This window comes from Podarcis gaigeae (assembly GCF_964106915.1).
Source record: "Podarcis gaigeae genome assembly, chromosome: 14".
NCBI lineage: Eukaryota > Metazoa > Chordata > Lepidosauria > Squamata > Lacertidae > Podarcis > Podarcis gaigeae.
Genome location: NC_139690.1, coordinates 13,260,153 through 13,280,217, shown reverse-complemented (window position 1 = coordinate 13,280,217; position 20,065 = coordinate 13,260,153). Strand labels below are relative to the sequence as shown.

Sequence of the window (20,065 nt, the reverse complement as noted above, 5' to 3'; positions counted from 1 at the left end):
TTTGCACACTTCATTCTTACCTGCACACAGTGCTTCCCCCCCCAAAAAAAATGTTTAGGGGTACTCTCATTTTCCTACTCATATTGAAATGCTGCCCCTCAATGAGGCCAAACTTAGATTCACAAAATGTTTAGGGGTATGCGTAGCCCTGCGTCCCCCCCAGAAAAAATGAACTGCCTGCACAGTAGAATGCCAAAGCAGGAACCACGTGAAAATAATTATGAATCTGCAACAAAGCCTTTATTTAACAAAACAAAGCAAAAATGCCACCCCCATGTCTTCAAAACATAGGGGTCTGTTACAAATGCGTCCTTACTAAGGAATTCCAGGGCCCCTTTCCCACCCCCCCACCCCAAATGAAAAAACACACATAAGAATTAAGGCAGGGTAATTTGTTTTTGGAGTATTTCATGCAAGCGCATATTCAAACGTCCCCTTATCCAGCCCTTCCACCTCATCCTCCCACGTGGAGGATGGCATACTGCTATAAGGGTCTAATAAGATTTTGAAGCATCTGATAATCAGAAGTCCCAAAAAGACACACAGGATCCCCACGAAGGCAAAGCCGGTTTTTTGTTCCAGAGTGAGGGGAAAGGTGGACACCTCGTTGACACTCATGCTCAATGACGCGTTGTTGCAGTAGTTACTGCTCATCTCTGGGCTTCACATCCTGCTGGGCTTTCGAGATTTTCACTTCTTCGCCTGCGAACAAAAACAGGAGGCATGTTTTGGTTGTAGAGATAGCATTAGGCTGCTGCCTAAATCCGAGACTGTCCCTGCAAAATTGGAGAAGGTCTGCTATAATACTGAGTGAGCAGCTTTAGTTTAATGGCTAAAAGTGTGATTTGGGAAGTTCCTAGTTTAAGTATAACACCAGCTGTAAGCAAGCTGTAAGGGAAGCGGGTGGCACTGTGGTCTAAACCACTGAGGCTCTTGGGCTTGTCAATCGGAAGGTCAGCGGTTCGAATCCGTGCGATGGCGTGAGCTCCCGTTGCTCTGTCCCAGCTCCTGCCAACTTAGCAGTTTGAAAACACACCAATGCAAGTTGCACCAGAAGCAGTCTAGGCATGCTGGCCACATGACCTGGAAAGCTGTCTGTGCACAAACACTGGCTCCCTCGGCCTGAAAACGAGATGAGCACCGCAACCCCATAGTTGCCTTTCACTGGACTTAATCATCCAAAGCTCCTTTACCTTTTTTATTTTTACTATCCCAGTTTTCCACTATCCTTACACAAGGTCAGACATTTTGTTCATCTAGCCCAATATTATTTGCTCTGACTGGCAGCTGTTCTCCAGGGGTCCAACAGGGTCTCAGTTATTTGCTATCTGATCCTTTTAACTGGAGGCGCAAAGGATTGCTGTGACAACCTTCTGCATGTACTGTGTCACTGGGCTAAGGTCCCAGCCTCTTATCCTTAGCCTGCTTACAGTCCCAAATATCTGCAATGCAAGGATGATGACAATGGTCTGTCTTGCACAGAAATTGTCTCAACAACTTCTATTGGGCTATTGGGTTGTTGTTTTTATTTTTATTAGGTATTTTGTGGTTTTATATCTTGATTTTATTCTGTGAACTGCCCTAAGACCCCCGGGTATAGGATGGTATATAAATTCAGCAAACGAACCAACCAACCAACAACAACGTATGCCTTGTACTTTGAACATTCAAAAAAGCTGTATGGAAGTTAAAACATTATTATTATTATTATTATTATTATTATTATTACCATGTTTGCCAGCGTGCAGGTCATAAAACAATTTATTCATATATATATATGTGTGTGTGTGTGTGTGTGTGTGTGTTTTTAAGTGAAAGAACTAGTTACATAGTGAAATCACCAAAGCAAGTTAAAAGTTTATGTATTGTAACTGATAAATGGTACCTGATGCATTCATATAAGGCACACTTCCAGGCTTTCCTGAAGTTTGAACAGCTGTAGAGACATCAAAAAAAGGTTAAATCATTGAGCTGTTTTAGTTGTGGTACAAACAGGCAAGTGCTGAATTGAATTCAGGTCTCTCTCAGAAGGAATGAGATAGCTACTAGCTGGCATGTTTTCTATATCAGAGCAAGAACACACAATAATACTGTAGCAAACGGAAAAGGGGGGAAAGAGGCAAACACGAGACAAAACTGCAATTGAAAATGCAGTTTTATGTCTGAATGTTTTATTCGACTTTTATGGGCCCACCTAAAGTACATGCATGTGTGTGTGTTTGTTGTGGATTGTATCCAGTGTCACTTAATGTTATACCTGTACCGCTGGCAAAATGTTTGGACCAGCAGAATGCGGCTGCACAAGAAATTGCACAAGCACGTTGCTGGTAACTTCATTTGCAATATACAGTAGATATCTGCTGTGAAATGAGTTTCTGCTAGAGCAATTCTTTCGCTGGATTCCTATGTTGTGCAAATTGAAAACTCACCTGTCTGCTAGCGCAAGACAGATTTGCATGCAAAGTGGATGTTCTGTCACTGAACTACAGTTTACAGATCACCTTGGCTGTCTCTTAGTGCAGACCCAGGTCATCAAGCTTGAGTTGATGCTATAGTTGCCAGCCACCACAAACCACCATTGTCAGGGTTGGCAGCAACACCAGCAGCAATGATAATATTTTATTCTCCTGCTAATTATGCTGCTTCAAATGTGCATTTTGTATTTGACTTCCTTTGGTAACGTTTTGTTTTGAAATCTTCAAGACAGTATTTTAGTTTCCTGTTAATTATCTTGCTTTGGATGTATACTTGACTTTTTTCGGTAATGTTTTATTCTGGATTGTTTTATTTGATGCTTTATTGTAGGTTGTAAAGTGCTTTGAGATATTTTTCAACAACATATAAAGCGATATAGAAATGAAATGAACAACAACGGCTCTTCCAACTTAACCTGGGGCTTAGCTACATTAGTAAAAAAAACACACATGTGTTTTGAATGTGTTATAAACAAGCAACACCAGATGGCGCTGTAGAGCAAAAAACTTTTCTATGCGATTTTACATAGTGTTTTTTCCCCTTTTCTTTTGTTATAACGATTTAATTTTTGACTTATATATAGCATCCGTCTGTCCCTCCCCCTATGTGTAGATCCACCTTTGGGTAGAGGAGGGAGAAAGGTTGTTTTCTGCTGCTCCAGAGAAGCGGACACGGAGCAATGGATCCAAACTACAAGAAAGAAGATTCCACCTAAACATTAGGAAGAACTTCCTGACAGTAAGAGCTGTTCGACAGTGGAATTTGCTGCCAAGGAGTGTGGTGGAGTCTCCTTCTTTGGAGGTCTTTAAGCAGTGGCTTGACAACCATATGTCAGGAGTGCTCTGATGGTGTTTCCTGCTTGGCAGGGGGTTGGACTCGATGGCCCTTGTGGTCTCTTCCAACTCTATGATTCTATGATTCTATGATTCTAGTCATTGGATAGCCAACAAAGCTGAATGTTGGGAGATTCGGGACAGGCTAAATAAAGGACTTCTTTGTGCGGTACATAGCTAAACTATGGAACTCCCTTCCATGGGAGGCACTGATTGCCACCAATTTGGATGGCTTTAAAAGAGGTTTAGGCAAATTCCAGGAGGAAAAGGTTATCAGTGGCTACTAACCCTGATGGCTATATTCTACCTTCACTGTTGAAACAGTATGCTTCTGAATACCACTTGCTGGAACCTGCAGATCCTGCTACAGGCATCTGGTTGGCCACTGTGAGAACAGGATCCCGCACTGACTTGATCCAGCAGGACTCTTCCTATGTGTTGCCATGAACAGGCTTGCTAATATATCGCTGTACACATATAGTGAGCAGGTTAACACAGGAGAAAATAAGGTTTTAAAAGCAACAGCTGAAGAAACCAATCCTTGAAAGACTTACCCAGATCGCTTCGAGAAAGGAGATGAAAAAAGGGATGGGAATATTTCATCAGAGCTATAATCATATTTCATCATCTACTTTAGTTTCAAAGACTGGATTGGAAATGAGAATTCGTGACTGTGAAGGTCAAACGCAGCCACTGTACTCCTTGTTCCGGTTCATTGCTATCTGATAGCCTGATTTATTTTTATTTTTATTTAAAGGATCGCTTTATGGACCTTTCCAGAGAATAAAAATGGAAAGGCAGACCTCCCTCCTTGGCTGGGCGGGTGCAATGGTAAACGGCATGAACTGAGAGATCCTCAGTTGGAAATAACAGGCTGAAATCCTAACCCCACTTACCTGGGAGTAAGTCCAACTGGATTCAGTGGGACTTCTGAGTAGGAATGGTCAGGATGACTGAATAGGCAAACAACTATTTCTCACCCCCAGAATCAGCACACTGCTCTACAATCTGTAAATATAGGCCTGCTATATTGTATATATAGTATATATATTGTGCATATATATATATATTATTATATATATTGTATATATATATATTGTGTATATATATATATAATATATACAATCTGTAAATATAGGCCTGCTAGGGATGCCGTAAGGATTTCTATGGTAATGGGTACAAAGTGCTTTGAATTAAACGCTTACAGGAAAATGTCATGTGGATCATTATCATTGTTATAAATAGCAATGCCCCCATCCCAACATCAATAGTGCTATAGCCTTTTCTCACATAACCAAACAGGGTGGGGTTGCCTGTCTCAATGGAGTGTGTACCAGTGCTGAAGCCAAGGAGTGCACAACTTTGCACAAGTCTGCAATCTTAGGGACCCTTTCCCGGGAGAAAGCCCTATTGGACACAGTGAGATTTACCTCTGAGTAAAGATGCACAGCAGTCCACTGCGAAGTTGTTATGGCATGGCCACACCTAAAGACACTGACGCAGCTTTGTTTCTTATGCCAATCATCAATTGCAGGCAATACCCTCACTGGGGGGAAAAGAGTGTTTTCCCATTGACAGTCAGTTGTGCCTTGAGCAGTACTGAGGTAATGCAATACCTTTGGAACCCAAATACTACTTGAAGGAAAGATGCCTAGATCTCCAGCGGCAAATAAGTGGCAACTGTGCACTTATTGCAATTGCACATATTTTGGAATGGCTCTAAGATGACACATATCTTCTATGTAGAATAGTTAAGATCCAACATCAATAGGGTGCTAGAATGTGGGTGTTGCCACTGCGCTGTTTGGGGTGTGGAATGGGGGTGGAAAAAAATCTGTCAATTCTGGTTCTCCCAGTTTCTAATTTTTCCACTCATAAATTCATTTCTCCAGATTTGTGCAGCAAATTGTAATTTTTTTTAAATCCTCACAAAAATTTATCAGCATTTTAGTGCAAATTTCTCCGAATATGCACATTTTTGTATACAGTTTTGACTGACACACACATTTTTGCATGCATTTTTCCTAATAGAATACATTTTTGTATGTCATTTTTACCAACATATTATTCCTTATGCACATTTCCACTACAATATGCAATTTTTTAATAATGAAAAGCCTGGTTGGTTGGAGAACCGCGTTGCAAAATTTGGATATGTGGAAACTTCAAAGGATGGTGGTGTTTCAGTTCTCATCTTGTTTCAGAAAGTAGAAATTTGATAGATTCCCTTTTAAATGTGAACAGAATCAAATTCCCCCCTCATCCCTTGTGTGGACAGCCATCTTGCAGATTTGGCCTTTATGGTACTCCTGTAAGGTATTGCCTGGCTTTTGCAAAAAAAATTCTTTGCCACTTTGGAGCAACAGCAGGTTGCCTCTGAGCCAACAAACACAAACCACCGAAATCTTACCCTGCAGAGAAGGCAACACTTTCCTTTTGGAAGGCATAATACATAACACTAATGAACTATACTTCCTTGATGAGAGATCTCGTCTAGTACGTTTACCAACCGCTGTCTATGCCCTAATAATACATGCCTTTTGTGGGCAGCAGAAGGAGATTATGTGTCGCTGGGGAACCTGCTAGCGTCAGTGTGGCTAGACTGGCTTGTTAACATGCTAGTACAGTATGCATACATATACCGAACAGGTTAACCCAGCAGCATGTACATATTTAAAAACAAGCCAGTTGTTGGTTGCATCTGAAGCTTCGTGGGCTATGACTCCCTCTCTCTCCAGTTGCAATCCTACTTGAAAGGGAACCCCACTGCAACCACCAGCAGGACTTCTTGTCGAGTAAATATGGTTAGAGACCTGGGTTGCTCAACACCCACTAAAAATCCTTCTAGCAGGCTTTCCTACCCCCTCTCCAAATAGCATCCTTGATTTAGGTGCTCTATGCACAAAAGCAACATGAGATCTCCGGCAATCCCCCTCCCACCTTCGGCTGCTCGACATTACCTGGTCATAACAAGAGAGAGGTAGCAAGCAGAGGCAGCAGCAACCGAGTCTTGGGCGTCGTTGCCAGGCAGGAAATCGACACTGCCCAGCTAACCAAGGTCAATGCCATCCTGTTGCATTAAGTCCAGCCGGAGAGCCATGGCAGATGGATGCCTCACCCATCCTCGCCCGAGCTAGATGTCAAAGCAACACACAGCCTCCCACCCCCCTCCGCCGCCACCCACCCCGCACAAAACAGCCCACTCACCCCCGTCCGAGTCAGACATCCTGAGAGTACAAACCCTTTTCCTCCTTATCCTGTGTCCCCATGCTAACGACCTGCCGAAGTTTCAAGGTCTCAGAAAGAGGATCAGGTCCCAAACTGTCAGGGATCCCTGCGAGGATTTCTGGGGCTCCCGCCCAACGTGAGCATCGCCAGGGCTCCGGCTACATCTAACCACATTAGCATCCGAGAATCTGGACTCGGCTATGGGCGTTCCTTCAGCCGGGTTAGATGCCTCTGGGTGGGGTGGGGAAGGGTCCTTTCCCGAGCACACACACACACGCACCGCTGGCAAGTACCTGGGGTTGCTCAAGAGGTTTTAATTTGATGGTGAGGGGCGTGGGGTGGAGTGGAAATGTGAGGGGAGGTGGTGGGCAATATGAAAGCTGGATTATCATGCTGCCAAGGCTCCCCCTCTCTTCCCCACCATCCAGATTGATCTGAAGTTCCTGCAAAACACTACGTGCGAGGCATTAGCAAATCTGCTATGCTCTCCCAGCTGCTGCAGCGGAAGACTGGGTCCTATTTGCTTGCAATCCTCCTTAAGCTTGTTGTTCGGAAATGTGCATCTCTGGGGAAGCGGTTTCTCGGCAGCCTCTAGGCACCTGGGGAGAAAACCAGGCGGAGACGGGGGTTGTTATTTATGGGCCGGGAGAGAAAGCCGTCCAGTTGGGGGAGGGGAGGGAGGTGCGTGGGAGTTCCCCACTTTCCATGCTGGCTGCCAACAAATATTGGGGAGGGGGTTTGAAATGGACAAGGCGCAAAGTTGGAGGATGCCGATCTCTCTCTCGCTCCCCTCCCAAGGATGTGTTTTTTTCTCCTCTCGCCCCCACTCCCCTCGTAATCAAGTGCAAATTATTTAACTTTTTTGTTTTATTTAAAGCAAGCTGCAGTAGCTTCCCGGGGGTCGATTTGAGTGTGCTGCGCAAGAACCGACTTGAATGCATAGACAGACAGACAGACAGACAGATCGATTGATCGATCGATCGAGCAAGCAATGGCCCGCCGATCTACTGTGGTGGGATGGGTAGGTGGGATTGGATTTATTTATTTTTTACTTCGCATTTCGCCTGGGTTGCTCCGTTGTGGGGAACAGCCATGTTGTACGGAATTCGGCGTGTGCCAAATGTTTCCCGTTGTACGAAAGGGGTGATGGATTGGCGTGTGAAGTCCCTCCCCCTTCCCGGTTATTTCGAATCTATTGTAAATGCAACCTACAAAAGTCAGATAAGAGGCTGTTTTCCCTATTAACTTCAGTGGGAAGCGGATTTTCCCTTTTGGCGCTTCCCTTGCTGAAAAAAAGGAATCCTTCCAGGAATTTATGAGAGCCAGGAGGTTGTTTCCAGATTTTGTCCTGAAACTTACATGCAGCTGGCAACAAAATGAGAGAATCATTCACTTGAATAGTTAAAAACAACACCAGCACCCAAATATTTGATTTGATTTTACCTTATGGGGCACATCGTTATTTGCAGCTAAGCAAGGAGCAAGGGAAACACTCCATAAAGTTGATTTATATATTAACATGAATAAACACCAGGCACAATTTTAAACGATAATTTAATCTCCACAGTATCCTCGTAGCTCAACCACCCATTGGGGAACCATTTGCTGGAATTGTGTGGCATTGCTAATGTGCCGGATGAAATTACAGACCCATCCGTCATATTTATCTGCTATTAATTCTGCGTCAAGTCATTTGCTATGGCTGCTAAGAATTGGCTGAGAAAACACAGACCTCCAGTTCTTGTGGGAATTCCAGATAACAGCTTATACCAATCTTATCTCCATGATTATGAGAACCAAGAAGAGTATCAGAATAAGAATTTGATTTCAACACAAAGTTTTATTTGTGTGTGTATAGTAAGGGGGAAAATTGATGAGTTTACGTTTTGCTAAATGTTAGGTTAACTCGTTTTCAGTTTTTGGGATTTTCAGTGAATATTTTATATTGTTTATGGACACCACATGGAGCTTTTTGATGAATAAACGGTATATTGTTGTTTAGTCGTTTAGTCGTGTCCGACTCTTTGTGACCCCATGGACCAGAGCACGCCAGGCACTCCTGTCTTCTACTGCCTCCCACAGTTTGGTCAAACTCATGTTGGTAGCTTCGAGAACACTGTCCAACCATCTCGTCCTCTGTTTCACCCCTTCTACTTGTGCCCTCCATCTTTCCCAACATCAGGGTCTTTTCCAGAGAGTCTTCTCTTCTCATGAGGTGGCCAAAGTATTGGAGCCTGAGCTTCAGGATCTATCCTTCCAGTGAGCACTCAGGGCTGATTTCCTTCAGAATAGATAGGTTTGATCTTCTTGCAGTCCATGGGACTCTCAAGAATCTCCTCCAGCACCATCATTCAAAAGCATCAATTATTTGGCGATCAGTCTTCTTTATGGTCCAGCTCTCACTTCCATACATACGGTAATTGGTATATACATCTTGTTAATAAATGAATGAATGAGGAGGAAGAGGTTCCTAGGGGTTTGTTTCACTAAGGAATGGGTCGTCAACCTTTTTGAACTAGTGGGCACATTTCAGAAGTTGAGAGTGTGTTGGGTGTGCCAACCACAAATGGCATAGCTTAACACAAAATGGCTGTGACAAGGAGTGTGGTATAACACAAAATTAAAGAGACAATTGCCCCTGACAACCTTACGCTTACCTTGGGAAGTCAACTAGATCCTGCTGGTCCTGCTTCTGTGCATTTCACACACTGATGCTGTTGGTGTGTAATAACAACAGGACGCATTCCTTAGGTTCTTGGCATCCGTCTGTCTTGGGAGACAATGGAAGTATGTGCCTTCAGGAGTAAAGTCAAACCACTGGAGAGTTATGGCGCTTGCGGTACCTATTTATCTACTTGCACTGGTGTGCTTTCGAACTGCTACATTGGCAAGAGCTGTGACAGAGTAATGGGAACTCACCCCGTTGTGTGGATTTGAACCACCAACCTTCTGATCAGCAAGCCCAAGAGGCTCAGTGGTTTAGACCACAGCGCCACCAATGGAGCCATAGGGGTGGGGCGTGGGCGGGATTTGGATATGAGATGGGCTTGATTCCTAATTACTTCATAGAATTAATTAATTAATTTTTTTTGCCCTTAAAACATACAATGTGTGTAATGGTTCTAGGGGTTGCTCGTGCGTAAATCGTCGCCACACCTGGCTGGGCTACCTGGGTGAACCCTTTCTGTCTGGACAGCTACTCACCCGTGGCTGTCTCAATCGCTGGCAGAATCCGTCAGTGGGCGTTTCTTGAACTTCTTCCAGCAAAGAAGTTCTTTGACGCCAAGTCTCCTCCTACTCTCCCTGCGTGGAAGTCTTCTGCGCAGGGAGGGTGTGGGCAGCGGAGGACCCGTGCTCTCCCCGCTGGTCTCCGGCGAGGAGTCCTGGAGCCCCCTCGTCGATTCCCCCTTCTGCCCCCCTTCTCCACTGGTGCTACGCTGATTTCCTTCCCCAGCAGATGGGCTGCCTCTCTCCCTACTGGGACCCTCTCTGGCATCCCTCTGGAGCCTTCCCTCCGCCTCTGGCTCCGATGGCAGTTCTCTGACAATGTGCAAAATGTAAACCACAAATGAAACACCAGAGATTAAAACATCAGAACAGCATTTATGGTGCTTTAAATGTCTTTGTGATGGAACCATGTAACTAATCAGATTTCACTACATGACACCATCACAGAAACAGAATGTGATCAAGTCTTTACCCTCACACTGTACAGGTGGACGTTTTGCTCCTGGAGTCCTAGTTTGTGCCTGCACACACACAGAAATGAAAGGGACGTTTTTCACAGCTTGCAAAACCCTTTGGCAAATAGTGTTCCCATTTCATTTGCATTCATCCTACAACCAACCTTTTCTGTGTTGGCATAAGCACCACTTTATTGTTTGTGAGCAGCAAATAACTTCTCTGCTTGACAAATATTCACCAAGATTTAGCAAAATGCTATGCAGTGGGAGCAGCATTGAGTAGTGTGACGTCCTAGTGTGCTTCAGCATGCCACCCCAATCTTGGTGTGGTGCAAGATTCCAGGGGTTCCAGACACTCACCCAGGGTTTGTGTTTCCTTTGGAATGAGGCACAGCAGAGACTGTGGTGTCTTTATGATATATGGTTTATTTACACATATATAACCTGGGCCTACGATGGAGGGATTCACAGCATTAACATCCCAAAAGGGTATTGTTTCATAGCTACAGCCTTGGATTCAAACAGAAAACAAAACATATCTCTCCCTTTGCCTTTCCAGCCTGCAGTGGCATAGCATGGGGGGCAGGGGGGCCGTGGCGCAAAATTCCAAAAAGGCACAACCAGGTATCCCCACACAGTTGCCGGCTTCTGCAGGGATCCTGCAGTGGCCTCACCCCACTCTCTGTGCCAACTCTCATCATGCCTCTTGCTTGTCTGGATGGGGAGGGGTGTGCGATGGTGTGTAGAAACTAGCCTACCACCTGAAGATAAAATTTTGTTTCATTCATCTGACCCCTTTTGCTTTTGGCACTTGGAAGGTTGCCCTCAGGCTGATAAAGAACCTTCAACCCCGCTTTAGGTTAATATGCAAGCTGGAACTTTGCTGTCCTCCTGGAACTTTGCCAACATAGCCCCCCTGAGTCTTGCACACCAGCTTGGTCAGGTACAGAATGAAAGATGGCAGGATCCCCAAGGATGTGCTCTATAGGGAGCTGGCTTCAGGCCCTAGGCCTGTTAGCAGACCAATTCTGTGTTACAAAGATGTCTGCAAATGTGGCATTACAAAAATCAACCCTACCATGTGGGAATCCTTTGTTATGGTCCACCACCTTGCTGTTTTATTAGTTGAGGTGGTCTCTGTATTTACCTGCAACCCTGCCTGTTTGAGACATATGGATAGCTCAGTTGGTTAGAGCATGGTGGTAATGCCAAGGTTGCAGGTTTGATCCCCGTATGGGACCGCTGCATATTCCTGCATCACTTCCAACTCTAGAATTCTATTATTAATGTCCAAAAAAGAAAAGAAAAAGAAGAAACATAGGATGAGGAAACTGTGGGTCCCAGGAGCAGATAAGTAAAATATATCCAAGGTGGGATGTTTAGGTCCCGATAAGTGAGTAAGGGAGCATGCAGGTGAGATGGGTTCTGGGAGAAGAAAGTGGTTTGGATCCAAAGAAAGGAGGAAAATGAAGATAAAGGGCTTAACTCAGCCATGAAAATCAGTGAGTAATTTTGTGTCAGTTGCCCTCTCCTACCCTGTTGCATTGTTGTGATAGCAAAATCATGTATACGCCCCTGTGATATTTGGAGGGCAGAATAAAAATGAGGTATATATAACATAAATAAAAAGAGCTACACCCATGCCAAACTGTATTATGTAAGCAGCTATTATTATTATTACAAATATTTATTATTGTTTTTATTATTACTACATGCCGTGAGGATTGCAACCTTCACCCCAACGCCCCAGGGCAGGTTACAACAATTTAAACACAATGCGAAATACGGTTTTAAACAGGAGACAACCACAAAAATTAGGGGAGCCTTGAAAGTACACATCTCAGGCGTCAAAATCCAGGGCGAAGAGGTTTTGTTTCGCTGTATTTCCAAAAAGCTTCACCATTTACAGAGTTCGGGCTTCTTCACCACTGCTCATGATATTACGACTTTGTTTCATTAATTCAGCTAACAAAAGGAGCTGTCGCCTTCGCCAGTCCTTCCCACCCCCAGTGCTTTTTTCTTTTTTTTAATAAATATTTTTATTAGATTTTCCATAAAAAACATTTTTACAAAATTATACATCCATTTTTAACTTAAACCCCTTTTTTTCCAGAACTTCCCTCAGCTTGTCTGATAATTTTCTGTTTATTTTTTATCCTCGTCTCACATTTCCCAATATTATATTGCACTCAAATACTCATAATCACATCATATTTTTTAAACAATATTTCTAACAGTAATTTCACAGAGCTTCTTGAAAGCCAACGAACGTTATTTGCTCATCACAGAAATTTTTGATATACTCTGTAAATTTCTTTCAGTCCTCGGAGAATCTCTGGTCACGTTGGTTCCTAATTCTCCCCGTCAATCTGTCCATTTCTACGTATTCCATCAGTTTCATCCTCCATTCTTCTTTCGTGGGCATCTCTTCCTGTTTCCATTTTTGTGCCAGCAAAATTCTGGCTGCTGTTACTGCATACAAAACTAATTTCACATCTTTTTTTACTAATTTCATTATCCAGTATTCCCAACAAGAGAGCTTCTGGTTTTTTAACAAAAGTATATTTCAACATTTTCTTTAACTCATTATAGATCATCTCCCAGAAGCTTTTTACCTTCTTACATTCCTACCACATATGGTAAAATGTTCCTTCTGTCTCCTTACACTTCCAACATTTATTACACACTTTATACATTTTACCCAGTTTTACTGGTGTCCAGTGCTTTTTTCTGTGGGGTGGGGACGCATATCCCTAAACATTTTGTGACTAATAATAATAATATTTTTTTATTATTTATACCCCACCCTCCTCAGTCAAGACCGGGCTCAGGGCAGCTAACAACCAACAATAAAAACAAAAAATACAATTTAAAAGATTAAGATACAACATTAAAACATTAGGATGCAGCCTCATATAAGTTTGGCCTCATTGAGGGGCAGTATTTCAATATGAGCAGGAAAAGGAGCGTACCCCTAAACATTTTTTTAGAAAAAAAAAAGGCACTGCCCACCCCGCCCCCACCTCCCAATATCGGGGTTTAGCCGGAAAAAAAAGGAGGCATGCAGGCCGCCGGCAAAGGCCTAGGCCGCCGCCGCTGTCGCTATGGCAACCGGGAAGTTGCCGGTCGGCAGGCAGAAAGGCACAGCCGCGCTCTCGGAGTTCTCGCGAGAGCCTAGGGGAAGCCGGTTCAGAGACTGAGGAGAGAGAGAGAAAGAGAGCGGGATCTAGCAAGTGGAGGCCGAGGCGCGCGCTCGCCCGCCCGCTCGCGAGGAGGAGGAGGAGGCGGAGGGCCTTTTCAAACCCGGCGGGGAAATGGCGGAGAACGACAAGTTCGAGGGGTCGGCGCCGTTGGGAGAAGCCGACGAGGCGGCCGCCAACGACCACGAGCGGCAGCAGGATGGAGAGGCGGGCGGAGCCGCCAGGCCGGAGAGCGGCGACGGCGCCAATGGCGTCAAAATGTGTGTGTTTGTGAGGGAGAAACGGGGCGGGGCGGCGGGCCAGGCCGGGAGGGGGGCGTGGGCAGCCCGCCCGGACCCGTTACCTGAGCGCGGGGATTCGGGGGGCCGCGCAGGCCTCGCGCCAGGAGGGTTTTGGTTTTTTTTGGGGGGGGGAGTGGTCCCTGCGCCATGGCGGGGTTGAGGCTTCGGGTTCCCCTCGTTAGTAACCATACCCGGCATTGTTTGGAGAGGGGCCGCTTGATGGGTGTGTTATGTGTGTGAGTGGGAGGGACAGAGGCTGGCTGGGCTGCCTGCGACTCTGGGATGGAAGAAAGGCAAGGGAGGCACACGGTAGGCCGTCGTTGTGTTTCTTAAGCAGGAACAGAGATGAGGATGATGATGATGGAGCAGTTATTATTAGATTGGCTCAGGGTATAAGCTGCCACATGATGCGATGGCGGCTGCACAGATGAAAGACGATAAAAGGAAAACAAAAACAACACGATTGTAGCGATAAAGAATAAGTCCGAGTCGGGTTCATGAAAGATGAAGAAATGGACCGAGAAGATTCATGAAGGGCAGAACCGTGTGGGAATGGGGTGTAACCCTGCACATACTTTACCTTGGACGAAACCCTGTTTTCGCTTCATAGGGCTTAGTTCTGAGTCAACAGGTACAGTGTGTCCTTTGCACCCACAGTTGGTTTACAGCAAGGAGTCCCTTTGCACCTTTGAGATGGGCAGCTTGTTTTGTGGCAGAGGCCTTTTGTGGACTAGGACCCACGTTTGTTATTCCTGGTTGTCAAGATACGCAACAAACAAGGCCAGTGTCCACCAAATGCAAGAGGATACAGTCTGTGACATTACTATGCAAAGCCACAACATGTATGCACAAGATAAGCACAGTAACCATTCACAACAAGAGCAATTGGTGATAACACCAGTCTATCAGTGTGTGTTCTTGTTACTAGTTGGTGAGTGTTAAAGGTCCTGCTTGAGAACTGCTAGGTCTGTCTGTTCCAAAGCAGGAGAAGTTTTGTTTTAAAAGAAACTTTAATCTCACATTTTCCAGCTTGTAAAGTTTGGAACCCTTCTCTTCCAAGGTCCTAATATCCCTAGGGTTAATTTAAGAAACCTCTAGTTTGCTGGATTATTATAAATAAATAGAATTTGTGGTTTTTGTGTGCATACTTGTGAGCTTTCCACTCTCTTCCTTTGGTGATTACGAAGAGCATGGAGAATGTGGCCCCACACTCACTGTAGTTGCTCATTGTAATAGATAGGCAATAAATTCCACACAGACAGAAGAGCCTTTCAACATATATAATTACTGTATGGAATTCATCACCACAAGATGCATTGATGGTCCCTAGCTGCATTCATTGAGGACAGGTCTACTTAAACCTGTTGATCATGATAGCTGAATAGAACTTCCCAGTATGGGAAATACTAGATCAGGCATAGGCAAACTCGGCCCTCCTGATGTTTTTGGGACTACAACTCCCATCACCCCTAGCTAAAAGGACCAGTGGTCAGGTATGATGGGAATTGTAGTCCCAAAACATCAGGAGGGCCGAATTTGCCTATGCCTGTACTAGATGGTGGGGAGAAATAGCAGGTCACCTTTGGAAACACAATTATAGACCAGATGGACCATTAGTGAGAAGCAGCAGGGGTCTTACTACATTTCTTCTTAGCCAGTCTATAACTGGTTGCTGTAAAGGAATGCTTGGACTTCGGTCAAGTCACCTGTTTGGTTTCTCTGTTGAAAAATGAATCAAGTTAAGTTATTTCTTCAATGTTTATAGGTGTCATACTTGCTTTCTTAATAGCAGCAAACTTTTTCCACTTTTAACTTCTCCTGGAATAATGGCTTCACAGAATACAGTATACCTTTCCAGGCTTTTAAAGAGCTGCTCATCTGGTCATATAATCTGGCAAGAAAGGGTACTGCAAGGCAGGGAACATTCAGGTCAAATGTTTTTGGTTTTCATCAAATTGGGTTTTGTATGTCTTTTTCATTTATAGTGTATGGTGTGTAGTATTTGAAGATCACATAAGTGAATAGTAAAACTGTTTAGAATAGAACTTTATGGCCAGCCTTTCAGTAGCTATGGTATATCTTCTTATTGTCTGAACTTGCGTTTGACAACATTAAAAGTGGCAATATTGGGGGAAGCCTTTTTAAAAGAAAGATACGCATGTTTTTGTATCATTGCATTATCTCAATTCTTTGTTAATTTTATAATTGATTGATGTTTTTATGGAAGTAATGAGTATTGGGATCCCAGTGAAATATTTTTTCTATTTCTAGTTCATATTTATTGTTTGAGCTGATCAGTTTTTTAATCCATCATATTCAGCATTAGTCAACATTGCAGAAGTTTAATAAAATGAGACCTTTTAGGTTAATATTTTTATTCCATTAAACAATAATGTGAAATTATTTTAAAAAACAATTTTTATGACAAGCCCTGGGCTCAATTAATTTGATGGTCGGTGCCATTCTTTTTTCATCTATCAATGATGGCAGTGGAGTTCTTATTGAAAAGAAGACTATCTAGAGGAATGGCTATATCTCCAGTTTCTGTGGGGAACCCCCTGTGTTTTATTCAGTTATTCAAATAATATCACATGTAATCTTCTGAATTTCCTGTGAAATCTGTGAATTGGTCCCTTTCTTGATAATTGATTGATTTGTGATTGATTGATTTGTGAAGCTTTTCCAATTGCACTTTGCTTAGGAATTGATTTTGGTAGGGAAGTTTGTTTGTTTAGTGTTTGTTTAGTGTTCAGCTATCCCACAGTTCACCTTTGTTGGATCACCTAAGAACTTTCAAAGTTGGTCCTAATTGACCATTAAATAACAATTGGAGTTCTTTTAGTCCTAGTGCTTAAATTCCTCTGGATTTTTCCTAGCTTGGTCAGGAACAGACCTGTCCAAATTGTGTGGTTCCCTTATCAATCCTTTGTTGTTATTTAGAAATATTCTCCTGTGAGCCATTGGCCTTTGCGTGGGTTAGAGCGTACAGACTTGTGATTGTGCACATTCAGGTGGAAAAAGTGTACAAATTGACAGCATGGATATGGGGCTATGTGATCCCCCTGTCAATATGGATCATTTTCAAAAGATGTTGGAGAAAGTGATTTCCAGATGTTTTGTACACTGCTCAGGCTGTGTGTGCAATTCGGCCTTGTACATTAACACCAGAAGTTACAAGCCCACAAAGATTTTCACAAGCCTGGTTTTTTCTCCTTAGAGGGACTGGCAGATGGAGCATTCTGTTTGTCCTTTGCCAGTCCCCTCTACAACTGAAAAGCAGGCTATATATAAATGTGGTGGGTTGGCACAGGCAGCATAGAGCAGTCCCTGCCTTCACCACTAAGCTGCTTGGTTTCTTTGTTAGGCACACAGGAGGTACATATTCTGTACACCTAGCTTGGAAACTGAGCAGCATGGTGATGGAAAGAAGGAGCATTCCTTCACTCCATGCTCATGTCCTGCTTGTGGACTATGAACAGGATGCCACACTAAATGGTCCTTTGGTCTAATGATGTATCAGACATGAATGTATTATTTTGGTTTCTGTACTTGACAACATGAGGGTTTTTGCCCTCCTCCACAGCTAGCATGGAAACACAGGAAGCTGCCCAAGGTCGGATATCTTTCTCCATGGAGCCTGCTTCCTTTCTGTGGTGGGTGGGGAGAAGGGCAGTGGGCTGCTGGAGGCAGCTTGAAGTTTTTGTCTCTTCTGGCAGTCTGCTCACTTTTCTAGATGAAATACATTGCCACCCATGGCAGCCAGTTTAGTGGTCAGAAACATGACCAGCATAAGTCTACATTACATTGCCTGGGCACATGCGTAGTCCCTAAGCAGAGAATTATCAAACTGGCAAATAAGTGTTGATGCTGACTGATGTTAATAGAAGACCATATATGTTGACAGGGCAATGTAAAAAATATGTTCTTCATGCATGTCAGTTTGGGCACCCACAACCTGTACACCAGCAGAGATTTCTGTTGCTGAATTGTATGCTAAAGAAAGTTCCTGCTTTGTAAAGAAGTGTTGCTGTCTTCAGGCATTCTGATCCTCTTAAGCGTGGCAAAACTGAAATAGTTCCCTTCATAAGAAACCTGAGTAACTTTTGACTGAGTGTCATGGTCTTATATTGTCTCAGTTGTGTATTCTAGTTTGTAGAAGGAACTGCTGGTTTAATCCTACTGGAAATGAAAGAAAAGATGGTTGAGTGACCTATGTGTAGTTGCTAACATTGTCTCTTAGTGAGGGAAAAGTGTAACACTCTGAATGCATTAGGACCTAGATGAAAATTATTGCTTTCATTTAATCAGTCTCTCTAGTCATGGAAACTGGACAGAGATGCAAGCCAAAAAGGAGAGGATCATGGGCTTCATGTGATGCTACATGCATCTTTGCATTTGCACATGCAGGTTTATTTGGTTTTTAAATAGCAGCCGCAGGGATCCCCAATCCAGATTGGGACCAAAGCACAGCTGGATGAGGAGTTAACCCTTTCTTTCCTGTGCAGGGTCTTGCCAAAATCATTCCTGGGAAGCTGTTTTTGGCATAAATATAATCTTTTTTCATGGGGGGACTTAGTCCCTCCCCCTTCCCACTCATACTACAGTTCCAATTTTGGATCCACTCCCATGCCTGCTGTTTTAAAACATATGCACACAGGTGTGAAGGTATTACCCTGAATGTGTGTCATTTGTCCCTGTGATAGGTGCTACTTTGGGCTTTACATTTTGTCCTAAAGACTTGATAGAATTATATACTTAAAAGCAAACTAATATTCTTATTTTTTTCCTTCCTCACATGCAGGGAAAATGATGAAACGGGAAAGGATGAGAGACCACCTGTGAAATCAAAGTATATTTCAAAGCCTAAGGCAATCCCATCTCTTGGACACAGGAATAGATTCCATCCTTACACAAAGGAGAAGGGTGCAGGCACTGGAGAAAAGAAGACCCTTAACCGTAACAGAGTATTCATTAGCAACATCCCATATGATATGAAATGGCAGTCTATTAAAGATCTTATGAGAGAGAAAGGTAACTTGCTCCTTGCAGCCGGCTTCTCACAGGAATGAGACAAACTCAGATATCTGGAATACTGTGAAACACACAGTTTTGGATTGTCCTTTTCAACTTCTGCTTGTTATGTCTACTTTCCCCCTCTCTTTCACTGGAGACATTTGCATTGCAGGATAGTATCAGTAAACAAATGAAGTACCCACAGTCTCCTTCCATTCTTGTATGATAGTAGGTAGCCTAGAGAATATGCATGCCCTCATGAACCTTCAAAGGGACTGCGTTATGTCTAGGTGTAGTTCTGAATATAAGCAAAATTTAGTGTGCTTTTAAAGTATGAATGAAAAGATGTCTTTCAAAAGATGTTTCTGTATTTTTCTTGGTGGAATCTGGCTGTAGAATTCTCTGTCTGCATTGTCACTTCTGCCATGACTTGTCTGTCTGGAGCTCTACATCACGTTTGTTACTACAGTTGTAGTTTTTTGAATGCCCCAAACTTCTTGCCATGGGCATGTCGGGTGGAAGAAATCCCAATCCATGAACTGTCAAAAGTTGGTTTTGAATTAACTGGAAAAAATGATTGCTTCAAAATCATGCAAAGAACATTTGGTTTCTAGGCTTTAAAAATAAATAAATAAAACAAACCTTTAACTGTGCTAGGTGTATCTGTTGTAAGGTGACGTGACTTATATGATTTGGTTTATGCAATGAAACCTTAGAAAGTGTGTGGCTTGCTGTGAAATTTTTTGACTTTTGTAAATTGGTTATTCTATTGAAGGCAACCTCTTTACTATTTGAAGCTACTCAGGTAGAAAGTCACCTTAAAACAGCTGTTGTTAGCAGGATGACAAATGTCACTGAAAGTGTTATTGTTGATGTCCTTAATTGAGAGGTGAAGGGACTATTTGTATATCTGAACTTGTTCACCAACTATATCATACTGGCCAAAATATGATCTGTAGTATGAATTAGGTTAAATATAGTTGTTTTTCTTTAGTTTTTGAGAATGTGGCTGTTGCATATTCCTGAAAATTAGCTAAATTATATAGACCTTGACAGGAGGTATGTTGGTCTGGTTTTGATTGTTGGTGAATAATAGGTGCTTCTTCGTAGAGTTGTGCACAGGGACACAGCAAAGCAAGACATTGGTGTTTAAATGCATTGTCTCTTGGTATTTTCCCTTTGTATGTCTTATGTAGTTGGTGAGGTTACATACGTGGAGCTGTTTAAGGATGCAGAAGGAAAATCAAGGGTAAGTGCCGTGGGCAATCATCTGCTAGAGGTTTAATGTTCCTCAGCAGTTTTACTTTTGTTTAATACTTGTACCAGTAATTGGAAAGTAAGTTTCATTTTTT

The 20,065-nt window shown here is 43.2% G+C and overlaps 2 protein-coding genes across 5 annotated transcripts in view; one reads left to right on the top strand and one right to left on the bottom strand.

Moving 5' to 3' along the window:
- Positions 1-218: 218 nt before the first annotated feature.
- On the bottom strand, positions 219-7,112 carry CTXN2 (cortexin 2). Of its 4 annotated transcripts, none has more exons than XM_083712979.1 (3): positions 6,830-7,112; positions 1,886-1,936; positions 219-702 (listed from the first exon to the last, which is right to left on the bottom strand). In XM_083712979.1, the coding sequence occupies exon 3, from the start codon at positions 652-654 to the stop codon at positions 409-411; it is 246 nt and encodes an 81-aa protein (XP_083569105.1). In that variant the 5' UTR covers positions 655-702; positions 1,886-1,936; positions 6,830-7,112; the 3' UTR covers positions 219-408. The 4 variants fall into 4 exon arrangements, with proteins under 4 accessions (XP_083569105.1, XP_083569104.1, XP_083569102.1 ...); XM_083712978.1 differs by lacking the exon at positions 6,830-7,112 and adding an exon at positions 6,516-6,798; XM_083712976.1 differs by lacking the exon at positions 6,830-7,112 and adding an exon at positions 6,550-6,797.
- Positions 7,113-13,401: 6,289 nt separating this feature from the next.
- MYEF2 (myelin expression factor 2) overlaps positions 13,402-20,065 on the top strand; it is a 21,880-nt gene continuing 15,216 nt past the window's right edge. The window contains exons 1-3 of the mRNA XM_083712985.1: positions 13,402-13,679; positions 18,502-18,731; positions 19,910-19,962. Of these exons, the coding sequence (XP_083569111.1) occupies positions 13,534-13,679; positions 18,502-18,731; positions 19,910-19,962 (429 nt within the window). The 5' untranslated portion in view covers positions 13,402-13,533. The remainder of the gene's footprint in view (positions 13,680-18,501; positions 18,732-19,909; positions 19,963-20,065) is intronic.